The 18,222-nt window shown below is 34.1% G+C and overlaps 2 protein-coding genes and 2 long non-coding RNA genes across 8 annotated transcripts in view; 2 read left to right on the forward strand and 2 right to left on the reverse strand.

The window, feature by feature from the left end:
- Positions 1–428: 428 nt before the first annotated feature.
- On the reverse strand, positions 429–3,423 carry LOC139781313 (protein regulator of cytokinesis 1-like). The gene is made up of 2 exons (XM_071720170.1): positions 3,061–3,423; positions 429–2,991 (listed from the first exon to the last, which is right to left on the reverse strand). Exon 2 carries the CDS (start codon positions 2,969–2,971, stop codon positions 1,043–1,045), a length of 1,929 nt encoding a protein of 642 aa, XP_071576271.1. The 5' UTR covers positions 2,972–2,991; positions 3,061–3,423; the 3' UTR covers positions 429–1,042.
- Positions 3,424–4,585: 1,162 nt separating this feature from the next.
- On the forward strand, positions 4,586–6,279 carry LOC139781319 (uncharacterized). Of its 3 annotated transcripts, none has more exons than XR_011720489.1 (3): positions 4,586–4,878; positions 5,261–5,355; positions 5,859–6,279. It is a non-coding gene; the product is annotated as an uncharacterized lncRNA (long non-coding RNA). The 3 variants fall into 3 exon arrangements; XR_011720490.1 differs by lacking the exon at positions 4,586–4,878 and adding an exon at positions 4,896–5,169; XR_011720491.1 differs by lacking the exon at positions 4,586–4,878 and adding an exon at positions 4,899–5,127.
- On the reverse strand, positions 5,357–6,719 carry LOC139781316 (uncharacterized). The gene is made up of 3 exons (XR_011720486.1): positions 6,542–6,719; positions 6,271–6,444; positions 5,357–6,172 (listed from the first exon to the last, which is right to left on the reverse strand). It is a non-coding gene; the product is annotated as an uncharacterized lncRNA (long non-coding RNA).
- Positions 6,720–6,816: 97 nt separating this feature from the next.
- The window catches only part of LOC139781315 (KAT8 regulatory NSL complex subunit 2-like), a 53,858-nt gene continuing 42,452 nt past the window's right edge, over positions 6,817–18,222 (forward strand). The window contains exons 1-7 of one of the 3 annotated variants that reach the window (XR_011720485.1): positions 6,817–7,000; positions 8,286–8,527; positions 8,609–8,790; positions 9,033–9,201; positions 11,068–11,184; positions 11,762–11,890; positions 12,177–12,228. Coding sequence is in view for 2 of the 3 variants with exons in the window: in XM_071720174.1 (XP_071576275.1) it covers positions 6,827–7,000; positions 8,286–8,527; positions 8,609–8,790; positions 9,033–9,201; positions 9,646–9,679 (801 nt within the window). In the remaining variant the exon portion in view is untranslated. Of the gene's footprint in view, positions 7,001–8,285; positions 8,528–8,608; positions 8,791–9,032; positions 9,228–9,645; positions 9,941–11,067; positions 11,185–11,761; positions 11,891–12,176; positions 12,229–18,222 lie in introns of those variants that run through there. The other 2 variants (XM_071720176.1, XM_071720174.1) reach the window with 2 other exon arrangements.

Below are 18,222 nucleotides of genomic sequence, written 5' to 3' on the forward strand. Positions count from 1 at the left end.
AATTAATAAATTACATAATTTATTAATTAAAATGAATTGCAATTGCGATATTTCGTTAAAATGGTAAAATGTACTTTCACAAATAAATATCAACTGTTATTCTAATGTAAACTACACTTTTAATGTTTTTCATATGAAATTTGTACGTAGAAAGTTTGCTATTTAAATCCTGTGGCGCACTCTAGGATTATTCATGTAATGTAATTATCTATTAAAATTATATTTATAAATTTTAATTAATTTTGTCTTTTATTTCAAATAGTTTAATATCATCCTATTGTTACTGCAATGAGTAGTAAGTTTTGTTAAGACATAGCTATTACAGTTCAACGTATTTTTAAGGTAATCTTTTTGAAAATATAATTGTTTAATATATTTTGAATAATTATATATGTTAAGAATTAAGTTTCATACATGAGCACGTGAAATGTGTGAAAGACCTTGTAATCTTTTTCGTAAGTTACAGAAATATTATTCTACTTAAAAGTACGTTAAAATTTACAAAAAGATGTCTATACACTAGTTCATTAATAAATCATAGATATATGTGTGCGACAATAATAATAAACATTTAATCTACTTAATATACTACAGCTGCGAATAAAATTGCATCGAACTACATTCCCGTTCGGTGAAAGAAAGATATTATAAATGATGTGCCTTTACTTTTTATCGTATATATTACTAACGCGTATATTTATTAACTTAAACTAATCTCAACTGTGTATTTGATTACGTTGAAAGCAGGCATGTCTAAAATATCTTAAAAACATTTCCAAAGATCTTTACGATATCTTTTAGATATGCGTGCTGTTTGAGAATTTAATACATTTTTGCATTCCAATTTCACCAAGCAATAAAAGTACATCAATTCCCACATTTATACGGTCCTATATATTATATGTGATAAAATTTGAAATTTTGAGACAAATTTTCAGCACGATTGGAGTGAGGATTTCGTGGAAATTACATTTTCCAGATTCCAGATTATTCTCGCAGGCGAGAAAATTTATTATGTCACATTAAAAATTTATTATCGTGTTTAAAAGATGAAAGGTAAGTTACTCGGGGCCGTCGCTAGTTTTGGGGTGTTATTGACTCTGGGACTGTGCGGCGTTTTACGCGTGGAACCGGGAGTGAGGGGCGTTGCTGTTAAAAGATGTTTCCTCAGCGGTTTCATGGGCGTTCGTACCGGCGTCTTGTTGATATTGAGCTTATTGGAGCTCCTCAGTATCTGCTCCGGCAACATCGAGCTGTGCAATTCTTCCCTGCCCGTCATGTGGCCCTGAAACTGATTATACGTCGTGTCCGTGATGCTGTTAGTGGGCGACGACGATTCCCTCCTTTTCTGCCCGCCTTTCGAAGTTCTGCCTGGCTTCTGAATCTTTGGAAGCTTTCCACTCCTTCGGACCTTAGACGCGGTGACAGTGAGCTTGTTCTTGTCACCGTTTTTATTTCTGCGTTTTATCGACGAGTTGGGAGACGGGGTGAACAATTTGCGTTTCGATAGTCCCAGCATTGGACCTCTGTGAATGCTCAAGTGGGACATACCTGGCGTCCGCTTAGAACTGTTTAAAGGCGATTTTTTGATCGATTTATCTTTCGCCTCTTTCCTCGCCTTCTTTATCGACTCCTTCTCGTGATTAATAGTTTCCCAAGTCTCCGCTAAAACATCTTGCAACGATGTACCGTTAATGGTAAACACCTGCTTGTGCTTAGCCTCGTATTCGCTGATCAATTGCTTCAATTCCGCTTCTATCTTGGGTAACTTCTTCTGTATCACCTTCCGCTCTTTCTCTTCCATCAACAATTGGCCGCCGCGATTGTAATAGCGATCGGGATTGTTTGCTCGCTGGAGCAAGTCCTTAATTTTCTTTATCAGGTTCTCACGTTGCTCCAGAAGCTCGAATATCGTTCGGTTATCGTTATAAAATTTGCGCAGCCTTTCCACTTCTAACTCGTGCAACGTCAATAGATCCTCTGTGAATGTGTTAGAATGAAACGGTGCAAATCCATTTCTCTCCGCTTCACAGTATTTGCATAAGTCCCATAAATTCAGCAATTCGTATCTGATCTGCGTAACATACTGAAGAATATTCTCCTTTCTTTTCTCTTTACAACGCTTTATTTCTGCGCTGAGGGCATTTATAACATTGGTACTGTAACCAGGATACCTTTCAAGGAACGATTGACAAACGTCGGCAGGCTCGTCAAGATACTTCCACAACGCCAATAAATCTTCCTTTATTTTTTCAACGTAGCACTTTGTTTCTTCCACTTGCGTACTCAGCTCATCCCTGAACTCTCTCAATTTCGTCATATTGTTTGCGCTCAGCACAAATTCCTCAGGATTCTTGCAGATCAGCTCTTGGAACGAGGATGATGGAGAGATATCCAATTCATTCATCATCTTGATTATGGAACGACGTATGTCTGTAAAAACGCTCTCTAAACGTACCTTCTCGTTCTCCTGTTTCTCCAGATAAAGCTTAAAACTCTCGAGATCCTGCTCAGTGGGCACGACATTCGCGGCGATGCTCAGCGCCTTGCAGCCGAGCTTCTTGCAAATGTCATGTTCCTTTGTCAACAACTCTTTCAAGATCATCATACGTTCCTTCTTCATGCACTCCAAATTTTGCAGATCCGTTTGAAGCATCTGTTCGACCTTGCACAAGGGGGTCTGTTCGTATGTTTTGGGTATCTTATCCATATGCAGTTCTGCGTACAGTGATGTTGTTTGTTTTAACATATCCTGTATATTATCGAACAAACGTTGCCTCTTCAACTGTGCCTCGGCCACCATATCATCCAACAAGCCCTTTATGTGCTCGTACGCTTGATCATAGTACATCAATCGCATGTCCTTGGTGCATCCGATGTCTTCCCAGATATTCTGCAGCTCGTCGAGCGCGTACTCGAAATCCATAACCATTTTTTGTACGAGAGGCTTCCACTCTGATTGATCAGCCATCGTTCCCACGTCTTTATTTCCTTCGGAAAATAATAATATTGCAAGTTAAGAGCACGGCCTCTTTAAATTGTGCGTTGTCACATACGTACCTCGATCTCAGTAAAGTGTCAATCTATTGCACGAAAGAAACTCACGCGCGTCACTCTCGTCTGAAAGCGACGCCACGGCAGGCACATGCCGTTATCTTTTTAAATTTAAACGGTCTGTATGTGTGTTGATGTGTTTTGCTCGCTTGGCGTCGTTGTCGCGAGTCGCGACACCAGCGCGTGGCCGCGTGCTGCATTTCACACTGCCCATGAAAACCTACCTTAAGGCCTCCAGCACACAGGCCGCACGGCAAGCTGCGACGCGGGGTCGCGGTAGCCAATGGCTGCGTTCGGAGAGCACGCTATTTAGCGGCTAGCGCTATTTGCTTTAAGCCGGTTCTACAATACGTCGCAAACGATGGCAACTGCTAGTTTGCGACGTAATTGTAGAACCAGCTTAATGCAATAGCGCTAATAGCACGGCAGCACGCTCCCCGAACGCAGCCAATAACATCTGATTCTTATGCCGAAGCCTCGACCTACGCCTGGCTCCTGATTGGTCACCGCAACATCTGCCGGAGCTCATCGCATATATGGAGTTTTAGCAGAGAGAACTCTGAGAGAGGCCATCCCGGCCTTTTTCTTGGGGTCACTGGGGCCGTCGGAAGCCCCCGTACGCTACCGCCAGTACATCCATTTTCGGAATTGGTACTACGTAGCCACGAATTCATTTTCCGGCACTGCAGATAAAACATCATTCTGGTGCGCGTCCACGCTCCATCTGCAAATGTATTGGTGTTATATATACATATATAACACCAAAATAAAAGGCCGGCATGGCCTCTCTCAGGCTTATCTCTCTGTTGAAACTATTTAGCGTATTCATTTTTTGGCACTGCCGATAAAGTCTTCCCACTTGGTACGTGTCTGTGCTGCGCCCATAATTTTCGTGTTGTGTAATTTTACATAATATATTTATGCAATATTAATAAGTTCAATTACTGTACACTGTACATGCAATAATAAAATTTAATTGCATAATTTTATTTAATCAACTCTGTACGTTTTTATTAGCCATCCATTTGATTCACGTAGTGTCATGTACCAATTAAAATTGCATATTCAAATATTTCGTCATTATTAGTAAAACGTGACGGACACGGAAACAAATTGATTTTGGGACAACTAGTCCCAAAAAACTAGTCACAATAATTCATTTAATTAGTAAGCAAAATCTGTATTAACCTTATATTTTATATTCCTTATTGTAATAACATTTAACCATCGCGTAAACTCGGCATTCGAACATTTACGATCGCGCGCGTCGTGTCGCGCGGCATCATTATGAAGTTGGCGCGACGTCATTCGATCTACTCACTCTCGAATCTCATCATTCTCATCCCGTCGCGCGTCGTCGCGAAAGGAACGTCTCGCGCATACAGGACTGAAGCCTTGTGTACACGATACTAGAAATCGGTCCGAGTTTCGGTTTAAGCCAATGAAACTGCTGCTTTTCTGTAAGAGCTGCAAGTTGATTGGCTTAAACGGGAAACTCGGACCGATTTCTAGTATCGTGTACACAAGGCTTGAGGACGGATCTATTCGTCGCGGCATGTTTAATCGGTTGTAATTGTTATGAGCTTCATATATTGAATCTCGATCATGTCTTAATATTTGACACTCGCGCGACGTAGATTCGACGCTCGGTACATCGCTCAAAATATTTCGCAAGACGCGTTCGCGGCCGAGATCTATCGCGCGATTCGCGCGGCATTACGATAAAGGTAACGCATGGCGGTGTCACTTTCGAATCTTTCGTCGTCGCGAATAGAACGTCGCGGATACACAGGACGGATCTATTCGTCGCGGCATGTTTAATCGGTAAGCGCAATCGGTATGAGCTTCGTACTCAATCGTATCTTATTGTTAGTATTTGACACTCGCGCGACGTAGATTTTCCTTGGGAGCAACACAGGTATAGCGTCGCCGCGGCGCGGGCGCGGGCGCGGCGACGATAGTTGCTCCTTATAGGCGCGTCAAGTTGACCGCGCAATTTACGCGAGTTTATCTTCTTCGCGATTTCTAGATACATACGTCGCGAAAGTTGATGGATCGTAATCTCGCGAGATTGTACGTATTTCCTACAATGATTTTCCGTCCGAACATAATACAGTTGAGTCCTGCGAATGATTGGCGTATACAGAGAGTGTCGTATACAGTTAATCATGCAATCGTATAATTATAATAGTTAATTGTGTTCTAGCGAGTGTGTGTTGGATGAGCGCCGTGAAGGAGCGGTCGCGGAGGAACGAGGGAGGAGGAGGAGGCTCAGAGAAGCGTCGGCGAAGCAACCACGAGGTGAGCAATTTATTTATTTTATTATTTACTTGTGGACTTATTAAACGGTTTCCCCGTGAGAACCACGTGATTGCAATGAGTATTCCACGCGTCGATTACAGTAATATTATGTATATATAATAACATATAAAATATTATATATTTTTTACATTTGAGAGGCTTAAAATATTTAATAAAGTACTTATAAAATTCAACATACTCGTAATGTCTTACGTTTAAAAAATTATAATTATTTAAATTATAAATACGCAAGAATTAGGGATTCTATTTATCAAATTTTTCCAAGTTTTTATGTGAAAAGATTTCATGTAGAGAGTTATTACGTAATTTTTTAAATTAAATATTTAATTAAAAAGCTAAAAAACTACAAAAAATTAAGAATTTATGAAAAGAGTGAAAGAGATTAAGAATAAAAAGTTAAATGCATGTAATAATATTATTTCTAATATTGAAAATTGAAATATTAATTTGGATATTTATTTAAATATATTTATATTTTACAGATCAGTGTTGCATACGAATACAACCCTATTACTGCGCATCGTATTGATAAGTGCATTTAATTATATTTTAATCTTGAAATTAAATAATTATAATGGTAATTATTCAGTTTACATCCCTCACCTTTTACTGCTTTGTATTTCAGTCGAGCTGGAATCTATCTCCGCTCTATTATCTGATTTTGAAGTACTGGATACAGTAGGCACATCGTTGTTACTTTCGGAATTTGTGTCTAAACGCCTCAAAGACTTTCCCCTTTTCACCTCCCGCTTTTGTGATCGATAATTAAGTTTTACCGAGCATTCCGAGCAAAGTCCTTAACATGAAAAGAAAAAAGAAAAAATTAATTTGTCTTATGGGGAGCAGTCTCATACATATAAATTGTCTTGTCTTTAAACTGATTATAAAACATACTTAATTTTACTAGTGCATTCTTTTTTTCGCCATGTTCTACACAGCCAAAATTAAGCTCCCAAGAACGCAAATTCTCTTTCTCCTTGCACGTTTTACTGCCACACTCAAACTGTCCTTTTCCAACTATTACTTCCTTCTCGGTTCTCCACCTCAAAGCAACCTATGCATATCAAACTAATAATGTTAATTAACTTACTCATAATTATTTTTATAATCAATTCACCATATAATCAATACAGAGATATAAATACGTAATAAAGATATTTCGTACCTTATTATATTTGTAATACGTAAGGTCACATATGCAGTACTCCTTAAACAATTTGTCATAGTATTTCTTAACTAATTTTGCACCCTATGTGTCTGGAATATCCTCTTGCTCCCAGAGAAACTTGTGGTTCTCTAATAGCGTGCTCCCCGAACGGCCCGAACGCAGCCATAACCTAACCTCTCGTCGTGTCAACCTTCCTGTGCAAATTTTTATTGGTCCTATATAGCCAATACCGAAGCAGAAAAATGTCACTAGCAACTTTAGGATGCATATGGAGAAAGAATTATGGCCGACTCAGCAGACACAACTGTTGAGTCAACACTCTGCGTTGATTGGTTGGTTCTAAAAGTAAGAGCCAATCAGAGCGTTCGACCACTACCAAGATGGCGTCGCCCGCCATACGTCGCCCCCCTAACCGCGAAATTTAAAAAAACAACTCATCTCTTCTTTTTTATGAAGGTAAGTTTATATTTAACCTACCAGAAAGCTAGAACAGTAGTGTAAGGTGTAAGTACATCATTTAATTTAATTACAAATAACAACTCCTAAATTGATTATTTATTAGCTACTTTTACTAAGAAAGAACTTTTACTTTTAGAAAGAAAAGTACACTTTCCTTTTTAGGTTATATTAAAAGTTAAAATTAAATTTTCATGCCCTTAGTAAAAGTAGCTAATAAATAATCAATTTAGGAGTTGTAAATATTAATTTTTTATTTGTAATTAAATGCTTGACATTAATTCTTTGGCCAAACGAAATATAAACTGAATTGTACTTTTAAGATTTTGTAAATACTTAATAAATTATTTATAACACAATTAATATTAACAAATATATATGTAATATATATTATATGTAAAATTTTACTTGTTAATATATCAGATATTATTAAATAATTAAAATTTATAATAGTACATATTATATCAAGATTTGCAATTTTTTCTTATCAAAAACTTTATACAACTTAAAATATCTAAAAAAAGCATTTTTATTAAAATGTTATTCTTTTATTAACAATTTATTAAATTTACAAATATTAAAATGTACAAGAGTAAAGTATACCAGTTAAAAGAGATAGAGATTTGGTTTTTGTCTTAAAATGTTCCTTAATTTATGTGCTTTTAAAATATGCACAATGAAATTTTCGTGTTCATCTCCTTCGGCCAACAAACCTTCCCAAAAGTGAACACCATAGGGTACTTGGCAAAAGGGGATGCACATAAGAATTTTATTGTGCATATTTTGAAAGCATATAAATTGAGGAACATTTTAAGACAAAAACTAAATCGCTATCTGTATTTTAACTGGTACTTTACTCTTGTACATTTTAATATTTGTAAATTTAATAAATTGTTAATAAAAGAATAACATTTTAATAAAAATGCTTTTTTTAGATATTTTAAGTTGTATAAAGTTTTTGATAAGAAAAAATTGCAAATCTTGATATAATATGTACTATTATAAATTTTAATTATTTAATAATATCTGATATATTAACAAGTAAAATTTTACATATAATATATATTACATATATATTTGTTAATATTAATTGTGTTATAAATAATTTATTAAGTATTTACAAAATCTTAAAAGTACAATTCAGTTTAACCATCTATTTTAAGACGTCCTGCATAAAAGCAAATTTGAAATATGAAGATACTTTCATACCTACTTTCTTAAATCAGATTTCATTCTTTATTAACACCATGTATTTATATTTTATTAGAAGCAAGGCATGTTTCAGATACCAAAGCCTACGATGCCTACGTCCACTGCAACGACAATTACAAAACGTCCCAAGCAGGCTCAAAGTTGCCACTATGCATCCTATGAATGCATGCAATTCTGTCTGGAGGGATATTTGTATTGCGCTAAGCACATCCTCGAGGATTCTACCGCACCTTACAAACCGTGTGCTTTTGTATACAATAGCAATGGAAGAAAGTGTCAGAATCCAGCCCCAAAATTAGACAGAAGAGATGTCTCGTAAGTATATCTTCTTGTGGTATCCAACAAGATTTCCAAAACTCTTTTTTTCAGAAAAATTAATGCATTTATCTTTTGCAGGTACTGCAGTGAACATTCTAGGAAAGCGCAAATTGCTCGGATCAAATTGACATCGAGATGTTCTCTGCCAGAAACGCCTGAAATGCTGCTGCTTAATTTAAGTCATTATGTCAAGCCCACTGATTCTAGCGCTGAAGATACAGAAGAGGAAAGAGGAAAAGTGAAAGCTTTAGATCCTTTCAGTGAGTATTATCAAATTCTAATGTAAAATGGTGCTCAATTTCACGTTTTCTATATTTCTATAAATATTATTCCACTAGAGATTGCATTTTCTTTTGTTCTTAGCAGAGTACTTCTACTACTATGTAAATATTCGATGTAAGCTTAATATAGAATTTAGAATCTACATTTTTATCCGTCTATCTGTAATTTTGCATGTCGACAAAAGTTAATGCAAATAGGAACATCAAATTATTGTTTTCAGCCGAAGTTGATGCTTACAGAGTAAATGCGAGTGGAAGTGACATTTTAGATTATGCCAGTTCTTCAGAGAGTGACGTTGAACCTACAGTTGTCACTGACACCCTGAGGGGAGTTTATCTCGACGATAGCGATAATGAGAGTTTACACAGTCCACAAGAGGATCCTCTGAAGTAAGTGTGCTCCATAACTCCATTATGTATGTGTGTTAATTATTTTTAGAATTATGCTATATAGAATATCCGCTAGCATGCTTTAGCTTGTGCAACCCTTTTCTTAAGGAAAATATTGTTATTCATTTTTTTTACTTGCATCTAACATTGGAATTTATTAGTATAGGCTGCAAATTTTAACGGTTACTGTGATTTTTAATTAAAAGTTTGTAACTAATGCAATAATGTTAACAATCTTTTTCTCTTTTAACTCTCAAAAATCATACAAACCTTTAAGGATATACACCTTATATATAACAGAATGTTTTGCATTTGCAATTTTGGTTTTATTGTTTTGACTGCAAATTTGCGCTAATGTTGTCTAGACCATTATTCTCTTGTAGTTGTTTTGCGCAAGGATAAGATACTACATACTCCTCGAATTATTAGTATTAATTTTTTAAGGCATGCCGGCATATCTTTACCGCAGAAGAGGTAATTTATATCGCGCGAGAAAAATTGATTAGACTGCAGTCTCTTTACATTGATCAATTTAGAAGACTTCAGTATGTGCTAAAGGAGAAAAGACAAAAATATTTGCTCGCTCTAAAGAAAGAAAAGGAAACATTATGTAAGTATATTTAAAATAACCTTGGATTTTTTCCGATAGATAAATTACACGCAATCTATAGGTAGCATACATAGTCAGAAAAAGGAAACTGCGAAAGAGAAAAAGCTTTACGAGAAACTGAAAGCTTTAAATTGCGACGATAGCGATAATGAGAGTTTACATAAATTGAGGAACATTTTAAGACAAAAACTAAATTGCTATCTGTATTTTAACTGGTACTTTACTCTTGTACATTTTAATATTTGTAAATTTAATAAATTGTTAACTAAAAGAATAACATTTTAATAAAAATGCTTTTTTTAGATATTTTATGTTGTATAAAGTTTTTGATAAGAAAAAATTGCAAATCTTGATATAATATGTACTATTATAAATTTTAATTATTTAATAATATCTGATATATTAACAAGTAAAATTTTACATAATATATATTACATATATATTTGTTAATATTAATTGTGTTATAAATAATTTATTAAGTATTTACAAAATCTTAAAATATAATCTAAAATATTTTATTTATTAGATAATGTACTAAATATGTAATATACTGGATGTATATAGTATATATAGTGTATTGCATGTTTAATACATTGTCTAATAAATAAAATATTTTAAATTATATTTTAAGGTTTTTTAAATATTTAATAAATTATTTATGACATGATTAATAGGGAGTTTTTGCAATACCGTCTTTCAGATACAGTAAATGTTGTTTGAATTGGTACATTCACTCTGTATCTGAACAATTCAAGTACGGTTACCATGTCTGAAAAAAAGGTATTGCAAAAACTTCTTATTATCAACCAATATATATAAAATATTACTTGTTAATATATATTTCTGTTTTAAATAATTTATAAATAATTAAAATTTATAATAGTTTCGATAATATCAGGATTAGATTTCTTTTCTTATTAAATTGTATACTAAAGTTGATATCTAAAAAAAGCTTTGTTATTAAGATGTTATTCTTTTATTATAAATTTATTGAAATTACGAATAAAACTTACGTGCAAAAGTTATTTTTTTATTTTTATTTTAGGCATGTGTTGCTTTTAATTTCTTCTCCATATATTTGTTCAAAATTAAATATTTTCTAAATTGGTGCAAGCAAGCAATATAGTAAATGTGTATAAATATTTTTTAAATATGTGTATATAAATTAAAAGCATTATCTTTTTCTTATAAAAAGAATAAGAAATCCGTATTTATTTTAGACATTATTTTTATTTAAATATTTTTATATGTTACAGATCAATCTTATGTACAACTCCTCTGTTATGTAAAAAAAGAGGCTTGAGATAGAAGAACTTGGGAGAAGACTAAGAAAGCCTAGGAAAAGTATCGGGCACAGTTGGAGTAACATTGCGGTAAGCATTTGTGCAGATCCTTTTTGAAAAATATAATAATTCTGTAATGTATATAATTATATATATATATAAATCTTTTTATATAATTTTTTAATGCAATCTTGGTTGGTTGATCGTTGTGAGCATAACTTAAGCATACAGCATTCTTGCTCTAATTCTTTTCCTTTATATCTTTTTTTTTAATTCATCATTTATCAAATATCTAATAACATAAAACTTTAAATAATTTACTATTGTCAAACCAATTTACCAATGTGTATTTAAGTGTAAGCGCATATTCTCTTATTTAGTCCTACATATTCTAATAGGCTGGAAATATAGATAAGCTTAGTTTTGGTTTCATGTCCAAAATTGGGTACCTCACGCCAACTCCCGTACTCATCAACTAATAAGCTTCTAAGGAAATAGACAAACAAATTTTAAAAGTTGTGTCTATTTAAAGTTATGTGAGCATAACTTAAGCATACAGCATTCTTGCTCTAATTCTTTTCCTTTATATCTTTTTTTTAATTAATTCTAAGTTATATATGCATATTAAAATATATTTATTTATTTATTTAAAATATATATATTATAGTTATAGTTATCCGCGTGTACGTGTGATGCCAGTGGAGTTGTGTCTAGCAATGAGGGAGCCGAGAGGACAGCCTGACTCAGGAGGAGGAGGCCTAGGAGAGGCATCGGGCACCAGCGGAACAACTTTGCGGTAAATATTGATTTTTATTTTGTGTAAGAGTAATTTTTTGTTTATTCTTGAGACTTTTTATTTCATCATTATTTAGAAGTAATAGTTAGAAGAAAAGGAGTAATTTCTATAAAAATTGATTGTTGTAAATATCATTTTTAGAAAATATGCTATTATTTAAATAAATATCCAATTGAATAATGAATAAAACATTTGATGCTATAGGAATTATATTTTAAAACAATATGTTTTTTGAACACCATTTTAATCTCGATTTTAATATGAATTTTATGTTTGTATGTTACAGATCCAACGTAGCTACGTGGCAGATATAATTCCGCTGTTGCGAATCAGGGTCGGTGAGTAATGAATTGACATATTTATTGAGGTAACGGATGTGTGGCAACTTATATTTATACATATCATATATCTAGATAAATGTTTGCAATTTGTTAACACAATATAACGATCTTACATATAAGTATATAGCATTCCATATATCCGTTGCCTTGAAATGGATCAGTTAAAACAGATAAGTTTAATCCTGGACGTTTCATTATTATTATATTTATTGTGCATAATTTATTAATTTAGTGTGCATACGAGAATGTATACTCGTATGCACACACTGTGTATAAACCCAGAAAACATTGAGGTCTTGCAGATATCTAAAAGATATCTTATTAAAGATATCTTCAAGATATTTCTAGAAGATATCTAAAAGTTGTCTGAAAGATGTCTAAAAAGATTTTGTTGAAGATATCTTTGTAGAATTTCTAAAGGATATCTATAGACATCTTAAAAGATATCTTTGAAATATTAGAAATAGACATATTAAAGATATCTAAATATATCTCGCTGCGCGATTTCTTCCCGTTATTGGTAACCATTGGTGACAAACGAATTGTTGCCGCTCACTGGCAGCCGCAACTCGCGACTTTTGAAAATTTCATTATCCTACATTATTTGATTCTATATGCATGCATCAGACTCATCAGAGCATGCATAGCAGCATGCCTAATATCCTTCAAGAAATCGTAACTTGGTGTGATTTCGGCATTAATGTCGCCTATCGTAGTCACAGACGTGAAGCAAGGCAGAGAAAACTGTATACGTAACTACGTAACTACACGCATCTACATGATTGCTTTTCACGATTTACGTAGTTATGTATATACGGTTTTCTCTGCCTTGCTTTACGTTTATGACTACGTAATAAGAGCCTATGTTTCGTTCTCTGCCATCAGCCTTACACCCTGGTCGCTTTGCCCTAAATCGCGCTGCGATTAAAGAAAGATGTGCGGCGTCTTTAGAACGGAGTTGCTTGGCAACGGGTAGACGGGGTTGGGTTCTCTTCTCTCCCAACAGTCCCGGCTTTCTTGACGTATAGACGTGTTTCCGAGAATTGTAGAGAGTTCCTAATAAACGCCTATTTCACTATCGATTTTATGATTAAAAATTAAATTGCATATTGCATTGCGATTCAAGAAAAAAATTGCGGTGCTAGCGATATATCGCAAAATCGCACATTCCTATACTCGTTATATATACCCGAAGCATTTAATACCTCTCTTTTTGTCGGATAATTTGAATTTACGTGATTCCTCAGGCCACAATTATAACAACGCTTTGCCATACCGCAGCCTCCTTTTTCGCTTAATTCTGTTTTACTACTCCGCACACCCTTTTCACCCTCTGCCGCCCTTGTTATTGCCACCCTTCGCGAGTCGTTCGAGAACGTTTTAATTTTTTTCATATAATGGTTTCAGCAAGAGAAATCGTTCTTTATATAAATGGGAGGTCGGACTATTCTCCATAAACTTAATGAAAAATTGAAAAAATAAATTATTAGATTTTTTAGGTCGCTTCGGATTCCTATTCTACAATTGTTGTGGAGTCTCTGTGATTTTTTTGGATTCCGAACGGATATGCGTGTGTGTTTTAACTATTATTTAATTGTTAATTAATTTTTTAATTAGTTAACTAACTTCGTCATCGCCAAGGTCGCTTCGGATTCGTATTCTACAGTTGTTGTGGGGCCTCTGTGATTTTTTTGAATTCCGAACGGATATGCGTGTGTGTTTAACTATTATTTAATTGTTAATTAATATTTTAATTAGTTAACTAACTTCGTCATCGCCAAGGTCGCTTCGGATTCGTATTCTACACTTGCTGTACAGTCTCTGTGATTTTTTTGGGTTCCGAATGGATATGCGTGTGTGTTTTACCTATTATTTAATTGTTAAATAATTTTTTAATTAGTTAACTAACTTCGTCATCGCCAAGGTCGCTTCGGATTCGTATTCTACACTTGCTGTACAGTCTCTGTGATTTTTTTGGGTTCCGAACGGATATGCGTGTGTATTTTACTTATTATTTAATTGTTGATTAATTTTTTAATTAGTTAACTAACTTTGTCATCGCCAAGGTCGCTTCGGATTCGTATTCTACACTTGCTGTACAGTCTCTGTGATTTTTTTGGGTTCCGAACGGATATGCGTGTGTGTTTTACTTATTATTTAATTGTTGATTAATTTTTTAATTAGTTAACTAACTTTGTCATCGCCAAGGTCGCTTCGGATTCGTATTCTACACTTGCTGCACAGTCTCTGTGATTTTTTTGGGTTCCGAACGGATATGCGTGTGTGTTTTACCTATTGTTTAATTGTTAAATAATTTTTTAATTAGTTAACTAACTTCGTCATCGCCAAGGTCGCTTCGGATTCGTATTCTACAGTTGTTGTGGGGTCTCTATGATTTTTTTGAATTCCGAACGGATATGCGTGTGTGTTTAACTATTATTTAATTGTTAATTAATTTTTTAATTAGTTAACTAACTTCTTCATCGCCAAGGTCGCTTCGGATTCGTATTCTACACTTGTTGTGGGGTCTCTGTGATTTTTTTGAATTCCGAACGGATATGCGTGTGTGTTTAACTATTATTTAATTGTTAATTAATTTTTTAATTAGTTAACTAACTTCGTCATCGCCAAGGTCGCTTCGGATTCGTATTCTACACTTGTTGTGGGGTCTCTGTGATTTTTTGAATTCCGAACGGATATGCGTGTGTGTTTAACTATTATTTAATTGTTAATTAATTTTTTAATTAGTTAACTAACTTCGTCATCGCCAAGGTCGCTTCGGATTCGTATTCTACACTTGTTGTGGGGTCTCTGTGATTTTTTTGAATTCCGAACGGATATGCGTGTGTGTTTAACTATTATTTAATTGTTAATTAATTTTTTAATTAGTTAACTAACTTCGTCATCGCCAAGGTCGCTTCGGATTCGTATTCTACACTTGCTGTACAGTCTCTGTGATTTTTTTGGGTTGCGAACGGATATGCGTGTGTGTTTAACTATTATTTAATTGTTAATTAATTTTTTAATTAGTTAACTAACTTCGTCATCGCCAAGGTCGCTTCGGATTCGTATTCTACAGTTGTTGTGGGGTCTCTGTGATTTTTTTGAATTCCGAACGGATATGCGTGTGTGTTTAACTGTTATTTAATTGTTAATTAATTTTTTAATTAGTTAACTAACTTCGTCATCGCCAAGGTCGCTTCGGATTCGTATTCTACACTTGTTGTGGGGTCTCTGTGATTTTTTTGAATTCCGAACGGATATGCGTGTGTGTTTAACTATTATTTAATTGTTAATTAATTTTTTAATTTGTTAACTAACTTCGTCATCGCCAAGGTCGCTTCGGATTCGTATTCTACACTTGTTGTGGGGTCTCTGTGATTTTTTTGAATTCCGAACGGATATGCGTGTGTGTTTAACTATTATTTAATTGTTAATTAATTTTTTAATTAGTTAACTAACTTCGTCATCGCCAAGGTCGCTTCGGATTCGTATTCTACACTTGCTGTACAGTCTCTGTGATTTTTTTGGGTTGCGAACGGATATGCGTGTGTGTTTAACTATTATTTAATTGTTAATTAATTTTTTAATTAGTTAACTAACTTCGTCATCGCCAAGGTCGCTTCGGATACGTATTCTACACTTGCTGCACAGTCTCTGTGATTTTTTTGGGTTCCGAACGGATATGCGTGTGTGTTTTACCTATTATTTAATTGTTAAATAATTTTTTAATTAGTTAACTAACTTCGTCATCGCCAAGGTCGCTTCGGATTCGTATTCTACAGTTGTTGTGGGGTCTCTACACTGAGAAAAAAATGTTCTGCATTTTAGTAAATATTAGTTTGCATACAACTGTGACTCCATTTACTAAAATAAAGAAAATTTTTTCTTTTTATTAGTATATTTTTTTCTCAGTAAATACACATATACCAATAAAAAGGAAATTTTTCTCCATTTTAATAAATAAAGTCACAGTTGTATGCAAACTAATATTTATTAAAATGCAGAAAATTTTTTTCTCAGTGTATGATTTTTTTGAATTCCGAACGGATATGCGTGTGTGTTTAACTATTATTTAATTGTTAATTAATTTTTTAATTAGTTAACTAACTTCGTCATCGCCAAGGTCGCTTCGGATTCGTATTCTACACTTGTTGTGGGGTCTCTGTGATTTTTTTGAATTCCGAACGGATATGCGTGTGTGTTTAACTATTATTTAATTGTTAATTAATTTTTTAATTAGTTAACTAACTTCGTCATTGCCAAGGTCGCTTCGGATTCGTATTCTACACTTGCTGTACAGTCTCTGTGATTTTTTTGGGTTCCGAACGGATATGCGTGTGTGTTTTAACTATTACTTAATTGTTAATTAATTTTATAATTAGTTAACTAACTTCGTCATCGCCAAGGTCGCTTCGGATTCGTATTCTACACTTGCTGTACAGTCTCTGTGATTTTTTTGAAAAAAATTTACCGGATTTTAATCTCGGGGGCCCTGGCCACCCTATTCGGCCCTGGTGGCTGCTATATTTTGGCTGCCAACTTCAGCTTTATCTCGGCAGACAATCCGAAAACAATCGATCGGTTAATCAGTGCAATAAGCTCGTCAAGGGCGCTTCGCGACTTCTTTGCGAGAACGACTAGACTTGTCAAATCGCATCTAACGGGAGTCTCGGCACGTGCGCGCAACAGTATTTTTATTTTTGTGGATATTGGGGCTTATGGACGTCGCAGTGATGGGGCATATTTAGATAAGATTCTCTTCTTGGCCGAAAATTCGCAAACAATGAAATGAATGTACCTGTTCCAAAACCACTTTATTTCGAAGGAAACTCTATGGCTTAATTAGTGCTAGTTGGAGATAAAGCTTTTCCTCTTAATGAATATTTAATGAGGCCTTTTCCAGGAAAACAAGATTTGAATCAAGAGAAAATTATTTACAATGATCGCCTCGATCAGTCGTGCAAGGAGAATTATTGAAAATACTTTTGATATTTTATCAAGTCAATGGAGAATTTTAAGAAAACCAATAAATTGTTCGATTTAAACAGCAATGAAAATAATACAAGCTATTGTATGTCTTCACAATTACATTCGAACACAAAAGATATTATTGGAGTCAATGAATATGTAACTGAAAATATATGATTGATTGAAATAGTCATAACGACCTGCCGTTTTAAAGTTATTGAACGCGAACTAGGTCGCCGGGCCAGGGGTTCGATAGGTAGGCCCAGAGACAGTAACCAGAATGTAATTAACACAAATTACTTGTTTATTAATTACAAGGATTAATACGGTGATTATGCGCCTGGAGCGCTCGCAATTACAAAGACGTTTACGCGAGCTTTATACAAACTGTTTTATGCGTACTTGATTTGATTATGCGCCTGGGGCGCTCGCAATTACAAAGATGTTTATGCCACAGTATAAGTAAGAACAGTACACAGTAAAAAATTTTGTGTCAATGGAAGTCCACTCTCAATTTTGTGTTAAAATAACTCATTCATCGTGTTATTTTTGACATTTAGAAATGTTATATCGACATTTATAACATTTCTAAATGTCAAAAATAACACGATAAATGAGTTATTTTAACACAAAATTGAGAGTGGACTTCCATTGACACAAAATTTTTTACTGTGTAGGTAGTACCTACACTCTGTCAAGAAGTTAGAAATAAATATGGTAATTTGTGCAACTAATAACATGACGATTGTCATGGTAACTACATGATAACTAAAGCTGGATGCACAATGAAGTCTCAATGGCTGCAAGTTCAGAAAATGCCCAGTTTCCGAGATACTTATAAATAAAACTAAAATTCAACAAAATTCGATACATTCGATTCTAATATTAAACAAATAACATTATTAATTATATAAGTATTAATAAACAATATTTTATTATATTTTATTATGGTATACCCAATTTTCCGAAAAATTATATCTTCCCATATAGACAAAAAAATATCTTTTAGAATTCTAAAAG

The sequence above is a fragment of the Temnothorax nylanderi genome, unplaced genomic scaffold (assembly GCF_030848795.1).
Source record: "Temnothorax nylanderi isolate EJ_2023f unplaced genomic scaffold, tnyl_v1.0 TNYL_tig0329_pilon, whole genome shotgun sequence".
In the NCBI taxonomy this organism is placed as follows: Eukaryota; Metazoa; Arthropoda; class Insecta; order Hymenoptera; family Formicidae; genus Temnothorax; species Temnothorax nylanderi.

Excerpts from the sequence above, each read along its gene's own strand:
- LOC139781313 (XM_071720170.1), bottom strand. The coding sequence starts at position 2,971 with ATGGCTGATCAATCAGAGTGGAAGCCTCTCGTACAAAAAATGGTTATG.